This window comes from Ochlerotatus camptorhynchus, unplaced genomic scaffold, assembly GCF_037179485.1.
Source record: "Ochlerotatus camptorhynchus isolate MF236.1 unplaced genomic scaffold, CSIRO-AGI_Acam_v1.1 ptg000148l, whole genome shotgun sequence".
Lineage (NCBI taxonomy): Eukaryota > Metazoa > Arthropoda > Insecta > Diptera > Culicidae > Ochlerotatus > Ochlerotatus camptorhynchus.
The window spans coordinates 211,242-236,496 of record NW_027040638.1 but is presented as its reverse complement, the minus strand read 5'-3'; the positions used below and the strand labels follow the sequence as shown (position 1 = coordinate 236,496).

Here is a 25,255-nt window from a genome sequence, read left to right as displayed (position 1 = left end):
ACGTTACACAATACATACCACAGATGTTATTGAGTGACTAAAAACCACATTTTGCATCCCTTTTGCATTACCCGATTTAAACAAGCACTCTCTTTTACATAGTAGTGGCACGAGTACTGATTTTTGACATTTTCCCATAACATTTGATACTTTTGGTAATTACCATAGTGAAGACACACAAAAACAAATTGGCAAACGGCAAAAATGTCGTAACATTTCTGAACTGTTTTTTGCCTGAAAATTTTCACACTAAAAAGCAGATGAAAACCAGTGGCATGCGCGTCTTAGGTTTAAGTTATGTAGAATGTTGCTGATTTCTGGCTAATTACTGCATATATTTGACGTTTATTGCATGGAATCAAATGATAAGAATGTATACCAACTTCTCATAATCATAGATACCCCTGAAATAGACCATAACAATGGGGAAATCCCATAAGCATCCAGTAGCCACCTTGCCAGCTGGCATGCAAATATTTCTTTCGATAGTTTCAAAGACAAAAGTATTTCATTGATTATTTATTAACAATGTATGTGTTGCATGGATAATTTAAATAAAATTAAATATAATTATTATGAATACATTACTAACATAGAGTTTGTAGAATTCATATACATTGAAATGAATTGGTTAGGTTGGCCAACATGGATGCAACCATGATTTATATACACCTCAATGATGAACATTACAAAATGGTAAGTACTAATATTTGAATGTAGAAAATTGGTAGTTGGGCATTGCTGGTGCAGGGTAATTGGTCGTATGGAAGCTCAATGAATTTGCATCCTGTGGAGACATTATCTCGCTGTATGAAAAGTTACCAATCCTGGATGGACTTGAAAACATTGTACTGAGATTTTGTAGGTTTATCGGGTAAGAATTCGGCATATCTGGTTGGGAGGGGAGTGGTTTTATTGATTTATGCTGCTTCGATGGTGATACCAAATGATAAGCTGGCGATATTGTAGGCAACGAATGTGGGCTGACTGTAATGCTACGCTCATTGCGGCGAAACTTGGCACGGCGATTCTGAAACCACACCTGAAATTATTGAATATTAGTTGATCTAATAATTACTCTAACAACGTAAACCTACCTGAACGCGTGCTTCGCTCAATACAACTTTATTTGCAATTTCTTCTCTAAGAAATGCGTCTGGATAGTGTGTTCTTTCAAAGATTTGCTCAAGAGCAGCCAATTGATCAGACGTAAATGTTGTTCGATTTCTTCTTAGCTTTTTATTTGATGCCAATCCTGTATCAGACGATTTGTTTGGATCCGTTGCCACGTGTATGTCTAGAAACAATTGCAAATCGAAACAATAACAAATGAAAATAATTAGTACAAATCACACTGAAATAGTACACCCCGCTGATCAAACTAACCCGTCTTTGGAAAGTGAGGAACATATGTACCAAGTTGGAATAACAATTGCAAGAAGTCAACAACATGTGAAAAATTAGTATTACTTTTCCTGTGTATGTGTGAAAATTAATAAGTTACGTTACGCGTGACAAATTTCAATGTGAAGCCGTAGCAATACATTGCGTAGATATTAAACACTCCGCCCCACTCCTCCCGCTTAGCATTACGTAATATTTAAGCGGGCCCATTTGGCAGTGTCTTTAATATTACAGCAGTTGCGCTGGTGCACTGAGTTTTATCAACGATTTCCTTGGATATTTTTAAAATCTTTATACATCGCTAGAAAGTTGACCTTGAAGTTTTCTCTGATTGGGTGATTTGAAGCGACTGCTCTTGGATTAAGATCTACGATCACCTAAGAGAAGCAATTATGCGATCTAATATTTTTAAACCACCCAACCCATACCTTTTTCGTACAATTTATAAGAACCAGTACCTGATCCGACCCCGTTTTGTTTTTAAATGCCCTTTCCGGACCCTGTTACTGTTGGGACATAATATCCCTTGTTTGTCAGTCAAAAACTAGTTCAATTATAAAACTTTTATTTTTTCTCTAAGTGTTTATTGTTTATTTATTTGCATATTGAATATTATATACGACTATAGTAAAGAATTCATAAATAATAGCTTAGATAGGATTAAATTAATTGCATGCATACTCAAGAAATAAATTCAAATTGATAACCTAAGAACACAATTTGTTACACTACACTACACGAAAACCTATACCTTTGGGAAAAGCTGTTGCAGAGCTAAATGCATTACCAAAGAGCAGACAAAGGACTACGATGAAAAATGGTATACCAGAAAGGGAGAGTTTAGGGGGGCGACCCCGGCGTAGTGGTTAGCATCCATACCTCTCACGCCAAAGTCACGAAAAAAAAAGAAAGAGAGAGGCTACTGGTTGTCCTATTAGTGATAGAATGTTCTTTTCCACGTAACACCTCAAGTGAGAAACAACTCGAAACTACATACAAAGTTCATTAGACAAGTTGTGCACAGTGAAGTGGAAAAGTGACTATGATCTCAATTTATATTATTAAATTGGAGAAAGTCGAACCACGACCCATTGTATTCCGGTTGAAGCCGTTCCGTTACCGGTTAGCTAAGGCAGCAGGGGGCGACCCCGGAGTAGTGGTTAACATCCATACCACTCACGCCAAAGTCACGAGTTCAAATCTCATCCCCGGACAAGTCACGAATGACCCAAGAGCGTTAAAGTGACTATAATCAAAAAAAAAAAAAAAAAAAAGCTAAGGCAGCTGACCTGGAATAAAAGTCCCGTGCGAGGTCCGTAACCAAACCCCAACGTCAACCAGCCAAAGTTCCATTGTGCCCGGAGGTTCACGAATAGACCCACAGCCCACGTGGCCTCCGTACAGACGCCATCGTATCCAGCAGATCAACGAACGCAGCCGATCAGGTGATTTTCGGTCCGCTCTTCAGCAGCAGCAGTAGCAGCTGCCGGTCGGCCCATCGTACCCACAAACACACATACCATTGCTGTAAGTTAAAATAAAAATGTGTTTAACTGTAGTTTGCGTTGTGTAGTTTCTTATCTGGTGACTGGACTCTTGTTAAGCAGATTCCCTTGATAAAAGCCGACCTTGAGCGCAAAAGGGCCTCAAGCCCGAGCTTCCGGGAGAAATCAAAAGAGGCCTTGAGAGCCCACCTTAAATGTTCCCCGTGGCTAGACCAGGCATCGAGGGCATTGTATGAGGATTCGTCTGACCCCCTAGTAACAATTGGCGACCAAATAAAAATCAATGCTAATCAAGAGTTCAGCAAACCGATAGATCTAAAAATTCAAGAGTGTGCAAGGGTAGCTAGGAAGGTTAGGTTCTGACAAGCAAAAAGGATAGTAACGCGATCGTTTAATCAATCTCTATGGAGTTCTGAAATTCATTGAATCATCTTACTAGTGCGCGTAAACTTTCGAAAGTCTGCATTTTTTTTCGTTTCTACACCAAATAGCAGGAGTAATTGTGCGTTAAATTGAGTGAATTTGAGGGTTATTAGGTCTTGATTCGACTGATCTGAACAAGGTTTTGTTTTGGATCAAAAGATTCATTGTGTTTGATTGGATGCATGGTTTTCGTCAAGAGTCAAATATCGGATTTTTTTTCCTTTATTAGGATTTTCAAATAACTTCTTCGTGATAGTTCAACTTAGTTTTTTTTTTCAATTGCATTGGTAATGGATTTACAAACGCTCTACAGAGGGATGAACGTGTCTCATCTATCCATTGATGAGGTTGAACACGAGCTTCTCATCAGAAACATTCTGTTCGGACAGGACGAACACGAAAGCATTAAGCGGAAAAAGTTGAAGGATTAGATGAAAATTGAGCGGGAAACCTAGAGTCGGTGTATAATGAGTCACGCCAAGAGAAAAACAGTTGAACTCTTATCCAGTGCTGCAAAATTTCGACAATACACGGTGATACTCAAAATTCTGCTTTGGTCACTCGTTTGAGCTAACAGTCATCGTCAAGGCAAACCATGTCAATTGTCAGTAGCATTTTTGTCAGTGACGAACATGTGCTGATTTGTTTATTAGCTAAATTTGAAATGAAATTAAATAGCTTGAGCAGAACAATTACATGGAGCCATTAAAGTTAATAAGCATCTACGTCCTGAACCGCTTGGATAACAATAATGTGTCTCAGAATGCAAGAAATTACACTTTCTGTATCCAGGTGAATCTTTGTCATTGACGAAAAAATGAATGAGATTTTGACAAAGATTTTTTTGAGGATCAAGTCTATCATTGACTATGTGAAAAACAATTTTGTCAATATCGCGCAAAAGTCTGTCAATGACAATGACAAATCTCAGCACTGCTCTTATCACAATTTTCGAAAGATTCCCTTTCTTTTAACTTGGCAACAGAGGACTTCTACATCAACTTCAAATGACTTCTAGCGAGAAAAAAATAATAGCGGCTGTAGTAAATCATTATATCAGTGATTTTGTCAAATTATCCAAACAAAAAATAGTAGAAATTCTCATTACTGATCATTACCAAACGTATCCCATGACAATTGAATGCTCACTGCGTGTTTATTATCATTTCTTCGATTATATTTTATATTTTATTGCAATACCTTTCGTGGACCTTTCATAGCATCGTAATGTTTGTTTACTTTGCACGATAGGTACCTGGTTTGACAGTTCGATAGGTAGACTTGGCTTCACTCTTGGCGTGACTCATTATACACCGACTCTAGCTTCACCCAGTTGGAGAGCTGTTTTCGAAGAGACTGGCATCATAGGTACCAAGCTCAAAATTATCATTGGATTGCTCAACAATTCGAAAGCTGATGCTCGTCAGAGAGAAAAGCTTAGTACTCGACTAGTGCACTATCGTGTACGAATTTTCATGCTCGTGAAAGCTAAAGGTTCAGAAAAACATTTGGGTGAAATTTCAGATCTAGGCAATCATGCTAGTCAGCTGTTTCAAATTTATTTGCCTGAAATGGAGACAAACAATGAGCTCCCAACGGAACCCACAAAACTAGGATCGGAAATTGATAAGGTTTTGGAGGAAGTGAGATTAAAATCCTAAATGTAACAACTACAGGAAATGAGCTTAATGAGGCAACTTTACAAGATGAAGCAAGTGGCGGTGTAAAGAGGAAGTCATAGTAATTTCCATATCAACTTCAAATGGAATGTTTACAATAAGTTTTTCTTCAAATAAGTTAAAATTTTAGAATGATCAGGACCCGGTTTGGACCCTGCCCTTTGGTTCAGTGAGGGCTAGAGCGCGTTTTGCCAGGTTGTTCGAGACAGATTTCATGTGTGAGAAAGTGATGTTATGTGCAATTCACTTTAAAAGGTGCGTTTCATATTTCATCACATGTAGTTCTAAAGAGCCTGAATTAAATGTGGCGCTTGCGAAGATCACTTGAAGATACGATATGACAGAACATTGATATTAATTGTATAAAACACAAGTAATTTCTTCCAGAAATTACTTAAGATCACATAATGAAAATTGTGTTAATTGTTAGTCAACAAATGTAATGTTGCATTGAAAATCGTGTTAAATTTAAATATTCCCTCATTTCACATCCGTTGAACCATTCTGAACGGTCATCACGTTGTGGTTATATCACATCATTGCTAATCATGTATATATCTATATCTTTTCCGGTACCATGGAGTCAACAAAGTAAAAGTGAAAGAAGAGCTGCAAAATGGAGCACATGCGATACGACAGTAGAGTGATGCTCGATAAGAAAATACCCGGAGATACTGTTCATTTTCCGCAATGGTGTTACTGTTTTATAAGACGCAACTAGGAACTCAAGATCATCATACAAAGATAATGGACGTGCATCACTATAATTGACATGATCTCCCAAGCAACAATTTTAGTTTTATGAGCGTTCTGTGGATCATGATTTAGACTTGTAGCATGCATTAAAACCTCGATAAAACTTGCAACATTACTTGGGCTGGCTACTACCTTATTCGAAAGGTATGGCTATCTAATTTGTTTTGAAACAATAAGAAATCCGATTGGATTTGTGGTTGGCCAACCGGAACGGAAAAACCCGGAAAAGTCCCGAGTAAAATGCTTGTCGATTCATATTGACATGACTGGTTCGGGGCAATTTCGTTACCAAATTTTAAGATTGAGCGAATTTGAATGCTACGAATATTTAACCGATCAGTCAGAACGGGAAAACTCGTGAGAGGTGGCTCTACAAAAATTCAGATTTACCGGTAAAATAGTCAATTTCTGAAAGTAGACCTAGATATACGCATTTTTTTTCTAAATTTCATACAATCATGAGTATCGAGGAAATATGACATCACCATATTGATTCTGCAATCTCCATGTCGATTGCGTTGCCGGGTGGCCAGAAAACGGTACTCTGTTTATTTGGACTCACGAGCAAAATAATCAGTACTTGAAAATAGGCCTAGAGATCCGCGATTTTTTCTAAATTGCATACAATCATGAGCATATAGCAAATATGCAAACAACATATCGATTCTATTGCCGGGTGGCCAGAAAACTTTTCTGTGAATATCTGGAATCGCCGGCATAATGGTCAATTCCTGAAGTAGACGTAGAGATTTTTTTCTAAATTGCATACGATCATGAGCATAGAGCAAAAAAATCGATTCTGCTACCGGATCTTCAGAAAACGTCTACCCGGAATCACCGATAAAAATCACCGGCAATTCCTGAAAGTCCTAGTCCTAGAGATCCTCAATATTTTCTTAACGAAGAGCAAAGAGGAAATATGTCATCACCATATCAATTCTGCTACTAGGTGGCCAGAAAACGGTCACCTGGATATCTAAGATCACCGGGAAAGTGGTAAATTTCTAAAAGTTGACTAGGAAAATGCTATTTCTACTAAGTTGCATACAATCGTGAGCATAGCGGAAATATGCCAAAACTTTATCGATTCTGCTACAAGGTTTCTAAGAAACGGTTATCCTGAATGGATATTACTGTCTCTTTTAAAATTCGTAGACCATAAAATATATTATAAACCTCATCTTGATTAAAAGAGATTATAATATAATTGTCTTTATTGTAGATTACATGTGGAATAATTTTATACATCCTGGAATTACTTATTAAATCATAAAACCATAACTTCAAAATTGACATTTGCTCAGAAGTTCTTTCATTTTTTCATTGTTTGCAGCGAAATATTAATTATCATTATTATTAAGCTATTATTGAGTGAGTTTTTGACGTACAAATGAATAGTTTTGATCCGTTTCCGTTTATCATCCTAAATTTAAAATTTAGCGGTGCCGTTGGTAAAGTGGTAAGCGTGATTACCTCTCACCCCAGCAGGCCTGGGTTCAATCCCAGTCGGTGCCGCCGGGATGTTCTGAGGCATAACATCTCTGATCACGCCTTACTTCGGAAGGGAAGTAAAGCCGTTGGTCCCTGGTTCATGAGTTGATGGGTCGATATGTAGGGTTCATGTGTGGGAGCTGCCTTCCTGGCGTCGGTAGCTTTGGTGCTCAGAACAGACAACAAGACCGACGGAAAAACAAATCAAGGGAAAAAATTAATTTAAAATTCCCCCTCAAATCCAAATCTTAACCAAATTAATTCAAATTTGGCACAGATGTTGGAGATATCAATACAGATTAAAGAGCTGTTGGGAGTGGAAAGTGTTGATTCGCAATACATACTCAAACCATAATGCACATGCTGATATATTTTGAAAATTTTGAGGGTTCAAAACATTTTAGCTAAAAAAAAACCTCATGTTTTAGAACCGAAAACCGGTTAATCCGGATACCTGAAGGGGTGTTTTATAACTACCGGATGATTTAATCAATTTCATTTTGATATAGCTCCACTTTAATTAGTATTATATACATTTTATAAACACTCAGAGAGCGCTAGAATGACTTGTCGAAAATGATTTTTTTTTCGGTGAATCTAGCAATCCATTTTCTGGTCATCCAGCAGAATAATATTGATGTTGATGGTATATTTCTTCCAACGATCAAGAAACAATCATACCTCGATACAACGTAACCTAATTTTTTGTTTCGTTACGTTATCGAAGTAATATAAATTCAAAAAAAAATACTAAATGTTTTCAAATCCACCTGGGGAAGTCACGAATGGCAATGTTGTCCATTAAAACTTTTCAGCGCCAAATTGATTCAATTTTAGCTGTTAAAAAGATAATAATTATTGTTCATAATTTTTTTGTTCCTTTGCAAAGTAGTCATACCAATTAAAAATTAGCAGGTTTCCACTGTCATGCCACAATTTACCTAACCAGGTACCTAAATTTCGTCTCCAACAGGTAGAGCCATGCTACGATGTGTGGTTTTAGGTAGCATGCTAAAGAGTCTCGAGTATCCGTTTCTTTGATCTCTATTAAGCAATGCTGATGGATTATGTTTAAATATTTCTAAACTTTCTGCTACGTCTTGTTTCCAATACCTACAGTAGTATTACAGTAGTTTTCTATAAAGTTACTGCAATTTCAACCAATACAGGAGCAATTCGTCATTCTGTCTCGCACGCTGAGCCGGTCAAGTCGCACCGGTCTCGTTGTACGACACTAGTATTTGAGTTTTTGAGTTTTTCCCCACGCGAGGGTTTTTTCTCGCCTAAGTTAGTTGGCACAGTGTTAAGACAACTAGTGCGCGAGTGAGGAAGCCGTTAGTCATACGCCGAGCGCTTTGATTACGGTCCAGCTTTATCTCATCATCATCGCATCATCACATCATCCCATTGATAGCAACAACGAAAGCACGTTAAATTGCCTACCGAGGCGACCGAGGCATACCAGCTATCAGGTTATCGACCCAACAGCCGTTGGGGCGAACAATAGCATCGCACCAGTCATCTGCCGCCTCAGTGCAATAGGTATAACGTGTCGCTTTGTTTTCACCAGTACCCAATATTAGATTAGGTTGGGTCATAATTAGGGAGATCCAAAATTTTGTAAATAGTATATATCTATAATTTTTTTCTTGATTTTTTTTCTCGTACTATTTTTAAGTAGAGCATAGTTAGGGTGATCCAAATATTTTTTTTTCATTATATAGGGGAAATGACGGCTTCGGCATGACAGATTATTTTCGGCAACCCAAATTGAAACACTATTTTCACTGGATTTTCTTACGAAAACACTTCGCTGAATGCATGCAAACGATTATTTATGCTTTCAGCTTCAATTTGACTATATTTTTACCACCGAGAAAAAGCAATCTAGCAGGGTTTTCTTGAAATGAAACACACGCACTACAAATTGTAGCTGATTTCGAGTTGCCGATAATAGAACAGCAGATTTACATGCAGTTCAAATGGAACGGTTGCCGAAGAAAAACTGGTTGCCGACAATACTCGCTCTCACTAGAGAAGATTGGTGCTTTGTAAAAGCGTTTCAAAACAGTTTTTGACAATTCTTTCGACTGAAATTGTTAGAGCAGCTGGCAACAAAAGATTGTAAACAAACCAATACTGCATATGTGTGCGTTCCATAGAGAAAAAGGCTATAGAAAGAAGGTCGCTACTTAGATTGCCGAGAATACGTAAATTCCCCTATATATATTTTTTTCTATTTTTTGTCTTGGTTTTTTTTTTCTTTCTTTCGTATTACTCTTTAGTAGAGTAAAACTATTTCATTTTTTTTTTGTTTTTTTTAGCATTTTTTTTTTCTATTTTTGATATTATTTGAAATTATTGTAATTATTTGAAAAATATTTATCATTAACACCATTGCGGCGATATTTAACCGCAATGGATGAAAATGATAAAGGCGGGGGATGGTCGCTTTCCATCTCAGACGACGAAACGCTTAATTCCACCTCACACGAAAGTCTCGAGGAAGTTGTGGAAATGGAAACCCTTGACGTTCCAGTTGACTCGCTCTCCAGCAAAAATACTGGAGCATATCCCAAGAAAAGGTATCGCCCACAACCCTCTCCCCCACCATCTCCTCCTCGTCCACCTGCACCCCCCACACAATTGCCCCCGAAAACCTCTGCGCTCCCCCGCCTAAAGGCTTACCCAGAAGCCTCGAAAGGCCCATGGGTTGTTTTTTTCCGGCCCAAACAAAAACCTTTGAACATTCCGATGATCTCTAAGGATCTAACAACACATTTTTCGGCCGTTACCGATATTTTCAAGGTAACACCAATAAATTTGCACGTACCGTTGATGACCGGAAGCAGGCTAACCAAATTGTTGCGTGCGAGCTTTTTTCATTGGAATACCGAGTCTACATACCCAGTAGTGAGGTAGAAATTGAAGGAGTGGTCACCGAAGCGAGTTTGACTATAGTGACGATTTCATGGGTTCCGATTCCTTCGGAATCTTTAAAAACCGTGCTTTGCCGAAGGTGAAGATATTGGACTGCCTTCAAATGCAGGCAGTATCCATCGTAGGCTCAAAAAAATCGTATTCCTTGTCGAAATCGTTTCGTGTGACCTTTTCAGGTTCAGAGTTACCTCACTACGTCGTTATAGGCAAGGTTCGACTGCCTGTACGTCTGTTTGTACCTCGGGTAATGAACTGCTCTAAATGTAAACAACTTGGTCACACATCGGACTACTGCTCGAACAAACCACGCTGCGATCAGTGTGGCGAGCAACATCAAGAGGGCTCTTGCGGTGCTCCTCCAAAATGCGTGTACTGCAAGGAGAGCCTGCATACCCTGACTCACTGCCCGAGGTATAAACAGCAGGGAGAAAAAATTAAGCGGTCTCTGAAAGCTCGCTCCAAGAGAACAATAGCAGAACTCTTGAAGAATACCGCTTCATCTTCTCAGACCACACCAAAAAACAGTAACACGTTCTCCATTTTGTCAGTTGATGATCTAGACTCTGACTCAGAGGGCGGTGAGGGTAGTCCGTTTGTCTTTAAAGGAAATACGAGAAAACGAGCAAAACAACATACCACCGAAAAGCCTCGTAAGGCCACTCGTGCGGACCACCCTTCCACCTTGGAAAAATCAAGAGGTAACGGAAATGCACCGAAACCCATTCCACCGGGTTTTAAACCTTGTAATTATGACAAGAACTTTCCGTCACTTCCAGGATCATCTAAAACCCCAGATGTTCCAGTTTTTCGGCCAGAAAATCAGCTGAATAATCAGCAAGAACATGCTCCCATGTTCACGTTTTCTGGTATTGTGGATAGCTTCTTCAGTATATTCAATATCTCTGACTCAACGAGGAGCATTATTAATTTAGTGCTGCCAATGGTGAAAACTCTTTTGAAGCAACAAGCTCCTAGGTGGTCCTTCCTTGCATAGATCCTTTTATGGATAATTCTCCGAATGAGGTCGGGGATATGATCTCTGTTCTTCAGTGGAACTGTAGAAGTCTTATGCCAAAACTTGACACATTTAAATTTTTAGTTAACAACTCACTTTCTGATGCATTTGCCCTTTGTGAAACATGGCTCTCTGCAGACAACGATCTTGCTTTCCACGATTTCAACATTATTCGCCTTGACCGCGCAGATTCGTATGGAGGGGTGCTTCTGGGGATCAACAAGCTCCATTCCTTCTATTGAATCGATCTGCCTTCGGTGACAGGCATTGAAGTAGTTGCATGTCAGGTTAATATTCGAGGTAAATGCCTCAGTATTGCCTCAGTATATCTTCCACCGAAAACCGCGATATCTCATCAAAGTTTCGCAGATATCTGCACGGCTATGACGGAGCCACGGTTGATCTTGGGAGATTTTAACTCTCACGGTACAGGCTGGGGGGAACTGTACGACGACAACCGCTCAACCTTGATATACGACATGTGCGACTTCTTCAAAATGACAATTCTGAACACCGGGGAAGCAACACGAGTAGCCAAACCTCCAGTAAAAATAAGCAGATTAGACCTCTCACTTTGTTCGAGTTCACTATCGTTGGATTGCTCGTGGAAAGTAATTCAAGATCCCTACGGTAGTGACCATTTGCCAATCAAAATTTCTATTACCAATGGTTCATCTTCTACTCGCTCGGTCGACATCGCGTACGATCTTACGAAAAACATTGACTGGCGAAAATTCGCGACCGCGGTTCTTGATGCCAGTTAATCGGTTGACGTACTTCCTCCGCTGGACGAGTACTCCTTTCTCGCGCGTGTCATCATCGATTGTGCGCTGCGAGCACAGACGAAACGTGTTCCGGGTGTTTCCGTCCGCAAGCGACCTCCCACCCTGTGGTGGGATAAGGATTACACCGACGCGAACAGCGAGAAGTCCACCGCGTTTAAACGCTTCCGCAAACACGGTAAGGTCGGGGATTTCGAGCGGTACACCGACCTCGAGAAAACCTTTAAGGACTTAATTAAAGCAAAAAAACGCGGTTACTGGCGTCGGTTCGTCGATGGTTTGTCGCGAGAGACTTTCATGAGAACACTCTGGAATGTCGGCAGGAGAATGCGAAACGCGTCATCACCGATTAATGAAGACAAGGAGTACTCGGACAGATGGATTTTCAGCTTCGCGCGGAAAGTTTGCCCGGATTCGGTACCGGTCCAAACCAACGTTCGTGATCGTCCGTCGGGTAATAACGAAATAGATTCCCCGTTTTCGATGGTGGAATTCTCACTTGCTCTCCTTTCATCTAACAACTCAGCTCCAGGAATGGATAGAATCAAGTTCAACTTGCTCAAAAATCTCCCAGACGTCACGAAGAGACGCTTGTTGAACTTATTCAATCAATTTATGGAGCACAACATTGTTCCGCATGACTGGAGGCAAGTAAGAGTTATCGCCATTCGAAAACCCGGTAAACCCGCGTCGGATTATAACTCGTACCGTCCCATCGCGATGCTGTCCTGTATACGGAAATTGTTGGAGAAAATGATTCTTTTTCGTCTAGACAAATGAGTCAAGTCGAATGGTTTACTTTCAGATACGCAATTTGGATTTCGGAGAGGCAAGGGAACGAGCGACTGTCTTGCGTTGCTTTCAACTGAAATTCAACTGGCCTATGCGCAAAAACAGCAAATGGGTTCAGTTTTCTTGGACATTAAGGGGGCTTTTGATTCTGTTTGTATCGACGTCCTTTCGGATAAACTCCACGATAGTGGGCTTTCACCAATTATGAATAACTATTTGAGCAACTTGTTGTCTGAGAAATATATGAGCTTCTCTCATGGAAACTCGACAACTTCACGAATTAGTTACATGGGTCTCCCCCAGGGCTCATGTTTAAGCCCCCTTCTTTATAATTTTTTATGTAAAAGACATTGATGGTTGTCTTGATGAAAATTGCTCGCTAAGACAGCCTGAAGATGACGGGGTTGTGTCCGTTATAGGGCCAAGTGCACCGGACCTGCAAGGACCATTGCAAGATACCTTAGACAATTTGTCTACTTGGGCTATGAAGCTAGGTATCGAATTCTCTCCGGAGAAAACTGAGTTGGTTGTTTTTTTTTCTAGGAAGCATCATCCTGCACAGTTACAGCTTCAACTAAAGGGTAGAACAATCACTCAAAGTATATCTTTCAAGTATTTAGGTGTCTGGTTCGATTCCAAAAGCACGTGGGGAAAACATATTGCGTATGTGAAACAAAAATGCCAACAAAGAATCAATTTTCTTCGTACAATTACTGGAACTTGGGGGAGCACACCCGGAAGATCTGATCAGGTTGTATCGAACAACCATCTTGTCGGTTCTAGAGTACGGTAGCTTCTGCTTTCAATCCGCGGCGAAAACACATATCTTGAAGCTGCAACGAGTTCAATACCGTTGCCTCCGAATCGCGCTTGGCTGTATGCACTCGACGCATACGATGAGCCTCGAAGTACTCGCGGGTGTTCTCCCACTGACAGATCGTTTCGCGGAACTGTCCTGTCGGTTTCTTATCCGTTGTGAAGTAATGAACCCATTGGTAATAGAAAACTTTGAGAAGCTGCTCGACAGAAATCATCAAACAAGATTCATGAGTCTCTATTACGAGTACATGACGCTGGAGATTGGCCCTTCTTCATTCAATTCCTCTCGTGTTTGCCTCCAAGACTTTTATAGTTCCTCTGTAAATTTTGATCTGACCATGTTGCAAGAAATCCGTGGAATACCAGATCACCATAATTTTTGCAAACAAGTACCACCATGTTAGTAACAATAAGAGTTTTTTCACAGATGGGTCAACTATAAACGCTTCCACTGGATTTGGAGTATTCAACGAATTTCATAGCGCCTCATATCAACTGCAAAAACCCTGTTCCGTATACGTTGCGGAACTAGCAGTCATATTTTACGCAGTAGAGCAAATTGCCTCACTACCATCTGATCACTATTTTATTTTTACTGATAGCCTTAGCTCGTTGGAGGCTATTCGATCAATGAGGCCGATGAAGCACTCCTCGTATTTCCTGACCGAAATCCGAGCAAAATTGAGTACTTTATCTAACTGCTCCTATACTATCACCTTAGCTTGGGTCCCATCTCATTGCTCAATTCCGGGTAATGAGAAAGCGGACTCGCTAGCTAAGGTGGGCGCTATGGAAGGCGATATTTTTGATCAACAAATCCCCTTTGCGGAATTTTTCTCAATTACCCGTCAGCACGTCCTCACCAACTGGCAACAAAAATGGAATGAGAGTGATCTGGGAAGATGGTTACATTCTATTCTCCCACAGGTGTCGAACAAGCCATGGTTCAAAGGATTGGACATGAGCCGTGACTTTATACGTGTCATGTCAAGGCTCATGTCTAATCACTACTCGTTAGACTCGCATTTCTTCCGAATCGGGCTCGCAGGCAGCAATTTGTGCGCTTGTGGTAGTGGTTATCAAGATATCGACCACGTGCTTTGGTCATGCACCCTACATTGTGTTGCTAGATCCGAGCTATCCGCATCCCTCAGGGCCCGAGGAAAACAACCTATGCGGCCCGTTAGAGACATCTTGGCGAGCCGAGATCTCGAATATTTTAATTTAATTTATGTGTTTTTAAAACGGATCGATCTGAGGATTTAGTAGTTAGTGTCATCTTGTGTTCTCTCAAGTTGCTAGGTCTCCATCGGTGTACCCCCATGTTTGTCTTTTTCTCCAGTATGTCGCTTAGTTCTAGATCAAGAGCACATCCCAAGTAGCATTTCTTGTTTTATTGCACTCTATTAGTGGTTATTGAGATCAATTTCATAAAACCGCCAATAAAATTAATAGCTCCAGCACAACCTTTTGATAACCGCTATAAGATCGTCATACAGTTTAGTGGACCACTCTTGATAAGGTTTATAAAGCATGTTTGAGAATCACAATAAAGCTGTCTTAAAACCTTTTGTCAGGAAGCCTCATACTCTACAAAAGGTTCTCATAGCCTCTATAAGAGTAATATTGTACCCAAGCAGTTTTATTACGCTTTGGTGAAAATCAGTTATAAAGCCAATTTAATTTTTATTGGCTTCAAAGCAACCGCCATAAATTAGCTTGTTGTTGTTCTGTTCTGCTGAAACTTTTTTTCCAAATGGAAATCTTTAGCGGTAAAAATATGTTTGAGTGTTGGTGTCAAGATCACCATGCCATCAATTTTGTTTCATGGCGACATTAGTGAAAATTCTAAAGAAAATATATTACTTTTTAGAAGTTCCAAAACATATGCGCTTGAAATGTTATCGTGTATATTGAGATAATATGAGCGTTAAATAAATGCGCCTCCAAAATAATTCAAGTTAACAAAAAAGATTGTTTCAGAAATCAAATGAATTTGATGGAATTACCTTAATTTTACAGAAAATTGATCTCAATACATAAATTCATACCAATGCACACTGGAAATCATTTCGGATTTCTTATTTAGCCATTATTTTATTGAAATTTCTTGGATTTTATTCCAAGGCTAATGGCATTTTCATAATGACAATATGGCGACAGAGGACAGCAGGCAAGAAAAACACCAAGCGCAATTTCTTAAAATGTCTAATGCTTACATTGCACACTGGGTCAGGAATGCAACCTAGCGGATCAAAATTAATAACTCCGAAACGAAGCAATTCCGCGACTTGGTGTCTTCGGCAAAATTTCTCGTCATAATAAGGACCATCTATTGACATAAACAAATAGTTCAAAACTCTTCCGCAAAGATGGTGCCACAATCTAACTTCTTTCTCTGACGTTTTGGAGACTTGATGTTTTGGGCAAAGTTGTTTATCTTGACAAAATAAACAGCTATTTCAAAGACGTTAAATTTCCACTGTCTACTGGTTCCAAGTTATATGGAGTTAAAGAAAAAAATGTCGAAAATATGGTTTTTTTCTGTTTCGGTTTTTGTTGCTTACAGCTTTATAATGTTTTATTATTCTCTTATGCAAATACATTAAATAAATAGCTTTTGTGAAGAAACATACTGGATTAAGCTTCAAATTTCAAAGATATTGTTGAAAAAACGTGAAAAAAAACACAATTTTTGAACATTAAAATCTCCCAAAGCGCAAAAAATCGCAACTTTCTCTTTCGTTGATAACTTATTCACAGAACCGTTTCTTGATGTGTTTGTCGTATTGGATGCTAGATAAAAGCTTCTTTTATCGATTTATGTGCTGAAAATACCTGGGAATGTCTTTACATGACCGTGGGGATGCAAAGAGAAAGTTGACGAAGCGAATCTGTCAATATTACTTAGAACCTAATGCAATGTTCAGCTTGAATTCATTTTTTTATTTGAGGGCAAATGTATATTCCTATTCTACGGGTGCAACCGATGAATTTTACAAACATTTAGAAAAGTTTTGAATGGTACATTAACCTTTATGAAAAGTTATGCGTGATTTCAACCTTTTTGCCCTAGGACTGTCACCATTTCGACCAAGATTCGACCGTGTCACCCCATGTATATGCGAGCGAGACGTATACACGAAATATTTTCATGCTCATGCTAACAATTTTGTTGATTTTCTTTGCGCTCCGCTTGGAAGTACCGGAAAGTTTTGATTCTTTTCTATGTTGTCAAAATAAACCACCTATTTACATTTCTGACAAGTCGCAACTGAATGCTTATAATTGTTTTAAAATAACTGTTTCATGGCCAACTAGTTTTATTGCGCTTATTTATAAAGCAACGAAAGGATTAATTTTTTGGTTTTATAAGGGCAATTTATATTACTTTTTTGTATACTTCAAAGCAATCATAAAACCTTTCATAAGTGAAAATAGCATAAGCATCAGTTGGTTTTTTAATTAGCTTTATAGAGGTTTTGTAGATAGCTATAAGAATGTTTCATGACTTGCATTGTATATTACCGTCATAAAGCTGTAGGTAATGGTTGCAGCTGCAATAAAACCTTTATAAATTTGGAATATAGCCAAGCAGCTCTAGATTTGTTACTTGGGATTGCTCTAAAAAACCTTGTGTTCTCAATCCCTACCCTGCCACCCGTTTGTTACAATTTGTTACCCCTAACCTTGAGAAAGCCGCGAGTTATCGGCCCCCGCTTTACTAACGTTAGTTTTAAGTAATTTTGTACCCAAACGATGAATATCGGCTCCGCAAAGCTACGGCAAATGAGCCTGGAAAAATAAACGCATTTAAAAAAAAAAGAGCAATTCGGGGAAAATAGGTCAATAACTGCATCGCATTCATTTTTTACTAGGAAATATTTTTCCCAGTCATTTTTTTATTCATGAAATCCTATACCATTTACCCATCAAGATTTGAAGAACGGTACATTATACGGGGATTTCCTTAGATTTCCATTACAATCGATTCATCGTGGTTTTTACATAAGAAAAGCTAGATTTTAAAGACCTCAGGCAGCGTCAAAAATAAGTTCCGTTTTTCGGTTCGATTTTAACCACTTTAATGGTAGCCCTTTAATTTGAGTACCCTGAAAAAATTGATACACTTTGGATGGCCATCACCTTCCGGAAGAATGGTAAAAGTGGAGACTTTACGAAGCTGCACACATAGTATACTTTGACTAAGACGGTGGATGTCCCCAAAAAGCATGTTTTATAAGTTTTTCACGAGTATTCAATAATATATTATACACAATATATTATATTGTTCTATATTGAAGGAATTGCTTTAAGAAAAAAATTATAACAGCACAGCACACATAACACTTAACTCTCAACGCTTGACGACAGACAAAATATTATCTGTACAGTTGAAAACCTGATTAACCCACTAGCGACAATCGATGTTGCTCTCGTTCTGTACGTTAAACATAGTGTCGGAACGAGTGCTCTGTATAGCTTAGTAACGTGAGGTTTACGTTACAAAGCTATACAGCTAAGACGTTTACGATGCACTTTGTGAATACCGATATTAATGTTCAATAATTGGATCGTATTTGAACTCTTAGTCCTGTATTATTATCTATGGGGATAACGCCTAAAGGCAGGCACCATTTCATATAAAACTGCTTATGCGTTTACCGGTTGACCGGTTCAATGCAATTAATTAAATACGTTCAATCTTTTAACAGAATCACTGAATGATTCTGCTTGCTGAAAAATTGCATTCTTAATATAAATTCAAAGCAAATTATGCTTGTAACAATTGGGCACCGAGACACATTCAAAAGATCTAGCATACAGATAGTTTTTACCAATATAAGTTGAAAATGAGCTCTGAAAATGTTACATGAATTGCATTCAAAAGTTTCTTGTGGAATCCCTACTTTGAAAATGTTTTTAACCTGGGAAGGACACAACATAAAAAAAGACGCGGTAGACAACAATTGGAAATTTACCCTACATGATTAGAAAATACTAATTTAACCCGTGGCGGAATTCATATTTCACGCAAACGATTATGTCATATAAAAGTAAGTGTTTCTAGACTGATAAATATGTAGCTCAATGAAAAATACGCTTGGTTCAACTAGAATATTCCAATAGGAAAACAAATTTCAACCATCAGCGTATTGAGTGCTTTGGCTAGAATGAAGCATTCAGTATGCATGAAACAAATCATTTCTAATTACATAACCACGCTTCATGAACGAGATTTGACTTCCTGCGTCTCTTTGGTTCGAGAAATAGAACAGTGTAAGTATTCTCGTGAAAATGCCGTTTACTTGGAAATCAATAAAAAAAAAAGATCGCTGGGTGACACAAATTTATAACTCCTCCTGACTCTTTGATTTTCGTTCTATTCTACCCGGTTCGTTTCGTCGATGAAGTGGTTTGAATTAACTTATTTCGAGCATTTTTTTGTATGTTGTCGAAAACATACATATTTAGCATTTCAGATTATACAGCGTAAGGAAATATGGAAATTCATTATGGTGTTGAATTAGACAAATGTTCAACAATATTAGTGTATTATAGATTAATGATTAGCTTAAAAAAAAATTTTTTGGGGCGACCCCGGCGTAGTGGTTAGCATCCATACCTCTCACATCAAAGTCACGAGTTTAAATCTCACTCCCGGACTAGTCATGAATGACCTAAGAGCGTTAAAGGGACTATAATAATAATAAAATAATAGTTATTCTAGCTAATAAAGACCAATTTGCAAGGAGTGATAAACATCATTTGAGTATTGTATCACCAGCACTAAATTTAAGTTCGGATGTCTAACTTCCGACTTTCAAGCCTACTAACGAACTTACTTCCGACTTTTATAGAAATCATGACTTTAAGATTATTGTTGTTGTTATTGTTGATACTATTGACATCTTTTTTGCAGTGCTACCAGTTGTTATTGTTGTTATTGAGTCGCATCGAAAGTCAATTCATCAGCGACATACAGATGATTTTTTATCTAAATGCACAATACACTTCCCAGGTGGAAGGCGACCTGCGGGCCGGACGTGGTCTTTGGATCTCAGCATAGATATCATTTTCTCTCAATTTTATTCATCATTATGTATTAAAGCTTATTATAGAAATAAACAAAATGCAGCTTGAAACATGTTTACCGAATAAAGATACATCCGTTTAAAAAGAAGAAAAAAACATTTTAAGAAAGGTTAGGAAGGCCTGAACTAGAACATAGGATTGAAATACATTCAAAAAGTTCCCCAAATTGGCGGTAAAATATTGATAACATTGATTCTTACATTCAAATTTTGTTACTTTATACGTGAAGTTTACGATTTTCAGAGTTGGGCAGAAATGCTATAAGAATATCAACATGAAGCTTTAGTGTGATAATTTATTAGCTAGAGAATAGGTCGTATGAATAAAAGCGTTTACTTTACTTTTCCCGTAAGAAAAGCACGGGAAAGTAAAGTAAACTCTTTTTATTCATACGGCCCAATGTTCTGAATAGTATAGATTGAGCTATCAAGTACGGTACTGTGAAAATTGAACAGAAGTTGAAATTAAGCAGGGAGCCATTTATTTAACAATACAATATTGTTATTTAATTTTTTTCAAAAATATAGTTTACAGCAACGAAAATCGAGAGCTATTTGCTTGAGTTTGCACCTGTTCCCAATTCATTTTTCGAACATATTTAAATTATATTAAAATCAGCTTCTACCGTTTTTGCCGTAGTTTCGTTTTTACTAAGAACATGTACTGATGAATTTCATGTCAATTCAACTGGTTGGTAGCACCCTCTCAGATACCAGTGTAACTTTGTGGATGCATGGACTTCGTCAACTTGGGCAACTTAACATACTTGTTTTCTTGGAGGCGAACCAGCCTCAGACTGAAAGCCTCCCTAATAAAGAAAACTTAACTTAACTTAACTTTTTTTTTTTTGAAAAAAAAAATCTTCTTTTTTTTTGTCTGCTCTTATCCTTGATGCTTTTATGATTGATCACAAGCATATATCTTTATGGCCACCATTTCTGTGTTCAAATTTTACTATCAATAACATTAAGTGAAATTTCATCTTAGTTGGATTTAGCCAATTATTGTATTGAACAATCTTGTTTTGGTGGAGACTTTTTTTGCGCATATTTTGAAGTGATTTGGTGGTTAGATGAAATGCAAATATGTATGTAGAGTTACATAATAATTGATTGACGATTTAGTGGCATTTCAGAAATTCAATTTATTGTTCTTCAGACTAAAGTTTTTATGCATAACGAAGAACAGTCAAAATTTATTGACTTTTTAAACTTCAAACTTTATCAATCATCAGAGAAAATGAATGCAAATCTTTTTTATTTCGAAGACATTTTCATTCAAAGTGAGTTATGTAGTTGTCTGATGAAAACCAACCATAAATGGAAATACATCTAGAAAACCGGCACTTCCAACGCCAATGCTGTTCAGGTGGACCAAATCCCATCACTCCTGATCTTGCGTCTTCTGTACAGAAATAGGGGGAGTTTCAGAGGCTGCTGCTCACGAACGAAACTAAATTCTCTTTTTACTGTTCGTACCTAACCGTTTCGTTTAGATAGGATTTTCTTTGTTTTTGTCCAATTTTCCAGAGCTCTGAGCGCATGTCTCGTTTTAACAGCGCAGCATGAAACTAGTTGGCGACAGCAGATGTTCCGAATTGTTTTGAGTTTTCGTTGGTGTTTTAACTTACCATGTCACAATATATTAGGCATACATGCAACAGAAGCGACGTAAAACTGTAGATTAATTTCAAACGTAAACGGTTTTGACAATCCTGAAACAAGTGCGCGTACCATAGGTAGTCATCCGGTACATGATTGTTTTTTACTGATGCTGCGACAAGGAGACGTATCTTTCATTTACGAAGATGACAATTGAACCATATTTATAGCTTTACGATGTAGAGAAAGAAAGAGTTACCTAAATAAATCAATGAATATTGGAGATAAGTTTCTCTCTTTTTATGTTTTTCACCATGTGTTTCCATTAATACTTTATACAACCATTGACAAATTTATCAAAACCATTTCAAATCAACACCTGATTTCTGATGTTAGTAGTAATTGTTTCTTAAAAATTGTAGGTGATTTTTGCACAATTTATACATTTTTAGTGTTTTTAGTTAGACATAAAACATCACTACAAAATTACGCTTCAGATTGGAACGATGCAATATAGTTCAAAGAAAATTAAATGTTCAAATCTGTCTAGACTGTCTAACACATGGTTTTTTCTAACCTAGAATATTTAAAGCAATAATCTCTGAAAAGCTCTGGGAATGCAATTTGTTTTGAGATTTCTAGATCTGACAAATACATTTAAAAAACTCGTCTTATTTCTACTATATATTTTTTTGACATTGCATCCTAGATAACCAAGGGTGGCAGGTAAGATTCCCGATCTGGTTGAAGAATTCCTCGCTTTTCGTTGGCATAGAACATCATTATCCCCACAAATAGTGTGGATTTGTAGTCGGAGCTTGACGCGTTTATGAGTCTCAAAACAGTACCGACCTTGCCTTTGATTCCGACTGTTATGAAAAATAATACTAAACTTGAACGTCCCGAAAATTGGTTCATCTGCAACTTAATTGGCTCATGATCAATTAAGATTTAGTTCACATAAACCGTGCAAACTCAGCTTCACTGTTGATTTCTATTCAACAAACCTCCTTTATGTTCCAATTCAATCCGATAAACGCTTAGATTGTTTTACTGCAATCAGTATTTTTCACATCAAACCGGGGCAAACCGTTCCCTTTCCATTTTTACAAATCCAGGATCAAAATAAATGCAAAGCTGATGGGCAATCTAAGTATTTAATAGGATCACTACATTATGAAATTTTGACAGCGGTCATGTTCCGCAATTCAATAATGACAACAAAATCTTGAAAAGCATCTGATATAATTATTTACGTCATTTTGGAAAGCACATTTAAAAAGATATTTATTCCATTTTCCGCACGATGAGTCATCTAATATTAACGCTCTGGGTCTCGTCACACCTTTATTGTAAGTTAGAAAAAATGTCGATGCTAAGTGATGGTACCCCTACCCGCATCTCAAAACACCCCAACCTGAACACCACTCGATGTGTCGTCAGTTGCTACGATTCAACCCGATACACGGACGATGAAATAAAAACAAATCTCACCAACCAGAAAGTTACCGACATTCGAAGAATCACACGGAAGAACGGAGACACTCGTGTAAACACGTCCACTATCATTCTGACAATCGCAGGAACTAGAGCACCCAAGTATGTAGATTTCGGCTGGCTGCGCTGCCGAACGAGGCCGTTCTACCCGGCTCCAATGCAGTGCTTTCAGTGTTGGAATTTCGGTCACACTAGATCCCGCAGCCAACAACCAACACCAACATGTGGAAACTGTGCAAAGCCTCAAGAAATTTAAGAATGTGCTTCATGCCAGGAGAAATGGTTTTGCTCCAGATGTAAAACCGAAGAATACTCCCTCTCTAGCCGGAAATGCCCTGTTTACACCCGCGAAGAAAATACCCAGAAAATCCGTGTCGATAGAGGCATCTCCTACCCAGAAGCAAAGAGATTGTATGAACAGGCCCACTGTTAAAGATCCTACGCTGGAGTCGCCTCATCCGGAAAGGACGAGATGATAGCCACACTTTCGGAACAAATCGCAACCTTCCGCAAAGAACCCCAGGAAAAGGATGCAAATTTTTAATTGGTAGTATACAAGAAGAGGTTGCAAAGAATGTGTTTGACATATTAAACCTGTTTATTTCACTTCATGAGAGTCACAATCAGCGATTTTTCACAAACTCACTCACTCACTCACTCACTCACTCACTCAGCGATCAGCAAATCGCTGATTGTGACTCATAGAAAGCTAAATTTACAGGTTCTATGTTTCCAATGACATGCTGGCCTCAATCCTGGCAAAAGTAGATTACCTTACGGAGGAAATCAAAAAGAAGGATAGCCGCATCTTCGTTCTGGAGCAAGCTCTAGCCACATCCAAGCAAGAACGTGAAGTAAACTCCACACTTTATAGCCAGGTAATGGAACTAAACAAGGCCTTGGTTCGAAAATACCAACAAATTATGAGGAACTCGCAAAGACTCACGTTCACCTCCCAAAAAAGAGAAAAAGAAAAGCAACATTACCGCAGACAACAGTAAAGGAACGACCCCCCGAATAGATTTGACCATCCCACCCAATTCTAATCTGTCACAGGACCTCTTCTCGTCCGCCGAAACAGACGAAATGATGCAACAATAGTGCTACTACTAAAGCAATTTCCACACATCAACCTGAATCATCAATGGCTCACTCAACCCAACCACGAATCAACCCGATCTCAGAAATATCAAATACACCAACAGATAGCAGCACACCAAACAGGATGAAACACTTGGCGAGAACCTCGGATAGCCGGGGCCCCGCCAGTGCGGCAATTATATCCCACCCGGAACTGACGGACAACCACCGGTATTCGATAGTTCTTTCCGATACCGGGACGCACAAGGGTTTACCAACCCGTTCCCCGGACCATACCCTGCCTTGTCCTTGGGTCAAACGAGGCCCCACCAGTGTGGAAGCCTTTCCCTCACCAGAACCGGTAGATATCCCCCGTTGACCCAAGACCAGCGGAAGAGGGACGGACAAGGGCTTTCATGCCTATTCCCCTGCAAGGACAACGGAAACCCAAGGAAACAACACGCTACCAGTCAACATCCATTCAAGCCCAATTCTGTCATCAAACGACAATTTCACTCTTGACCGAGCTACTTTGGAAACTACAGTAATAAAATCCAATCATAATGACTGCATCAGCAGAACGCACTTTCCACCAAGAACATCGCCCTCTCGGAAGCCTTACCGTAAAGAAACCACCACATCAAGCAACGCACACCCACCGGCACTCCCAGTGGCCGCACTCTCCAACCCAGAAGCTTACGATCAATTTCAACTCAACCAGAATAATACCGCAGCCTTAAATATACCCGGCTCTTCCACTGAGTGCCGACTACACCGAAACAAATCCGATTCCATTTTCATGAATAAAAAATCATGAAATGAAAAAACTTGCCATCCCATGAAATCGTAACAATGATTCATGATTTCGTCATGGAAATTCATGCTTTCATAATGCAGTGGAATCAAGACCGCTACAAGCGTTACACGTACTTGGCAAACCATGTTCATAAACCGCACTACATAGGTATCTGTTATATGCCTTTTGTCTTCCATCTTCCATCATCAAGTTCTGATAGTCTAGTGGTCAAAGAATGGGTTAAATGATCTCAAGGTTCTTGGTTCGAATCCAGTCTGATGCTTTATTTTATTCTTTTTACATTTTTTGGTTAAAAGTTAAACCCATGAATTTAGATCATGATTTCAACTCGGATGATTCATGATTTTGGGAATGTTTGCTGCGTAAGGCAAAAGTTGCTCATGATATCATGAATATTATTCATGGTGTATTTTCAAAACATGAAAATACGCTTTGTTCATGAAACCATGAGTCATTTTTCTCATTTCGGAGATCGGATTTTTTTCCGTGTACAAATGAAAAAAACAGCACTGTGAAAGCACGCCATCAGCGTCATACGAGGAACAGGTTTACTACCCG

General features: G+C 38.6%; 1 protein-coding gene across 1 annotated transcript in view; it reads right to left on the bottom strand.

Moving 5' to 3' along the window:
* Positions 1-650: 650 nt before the first annotated feature.
* LOC135701049 (paired mesoderm homeobox protein 2-like) overlaps positions 651-25,255 on the bottom strand; it is a 42,918-nt gene continuing 18,313 nt past the window's right edge. Inside the window, exons 2-3 of the mRNA XM_065221755.1 lie at positions 1,098-1,297; positions 651-1,042 (exon numbers count right to left, since the gene is read on the bottom strand). Coding sequence (XP_065077827.1) covers positions 704-1,042; positions 1,098-1,297 — 539 coding nt within the window. The 3' untranslated portion in view covers positions 651-703. The remainder of the gene's footprint in view (positions 1,043-1,097; positions 1,298-25,255) is intronic.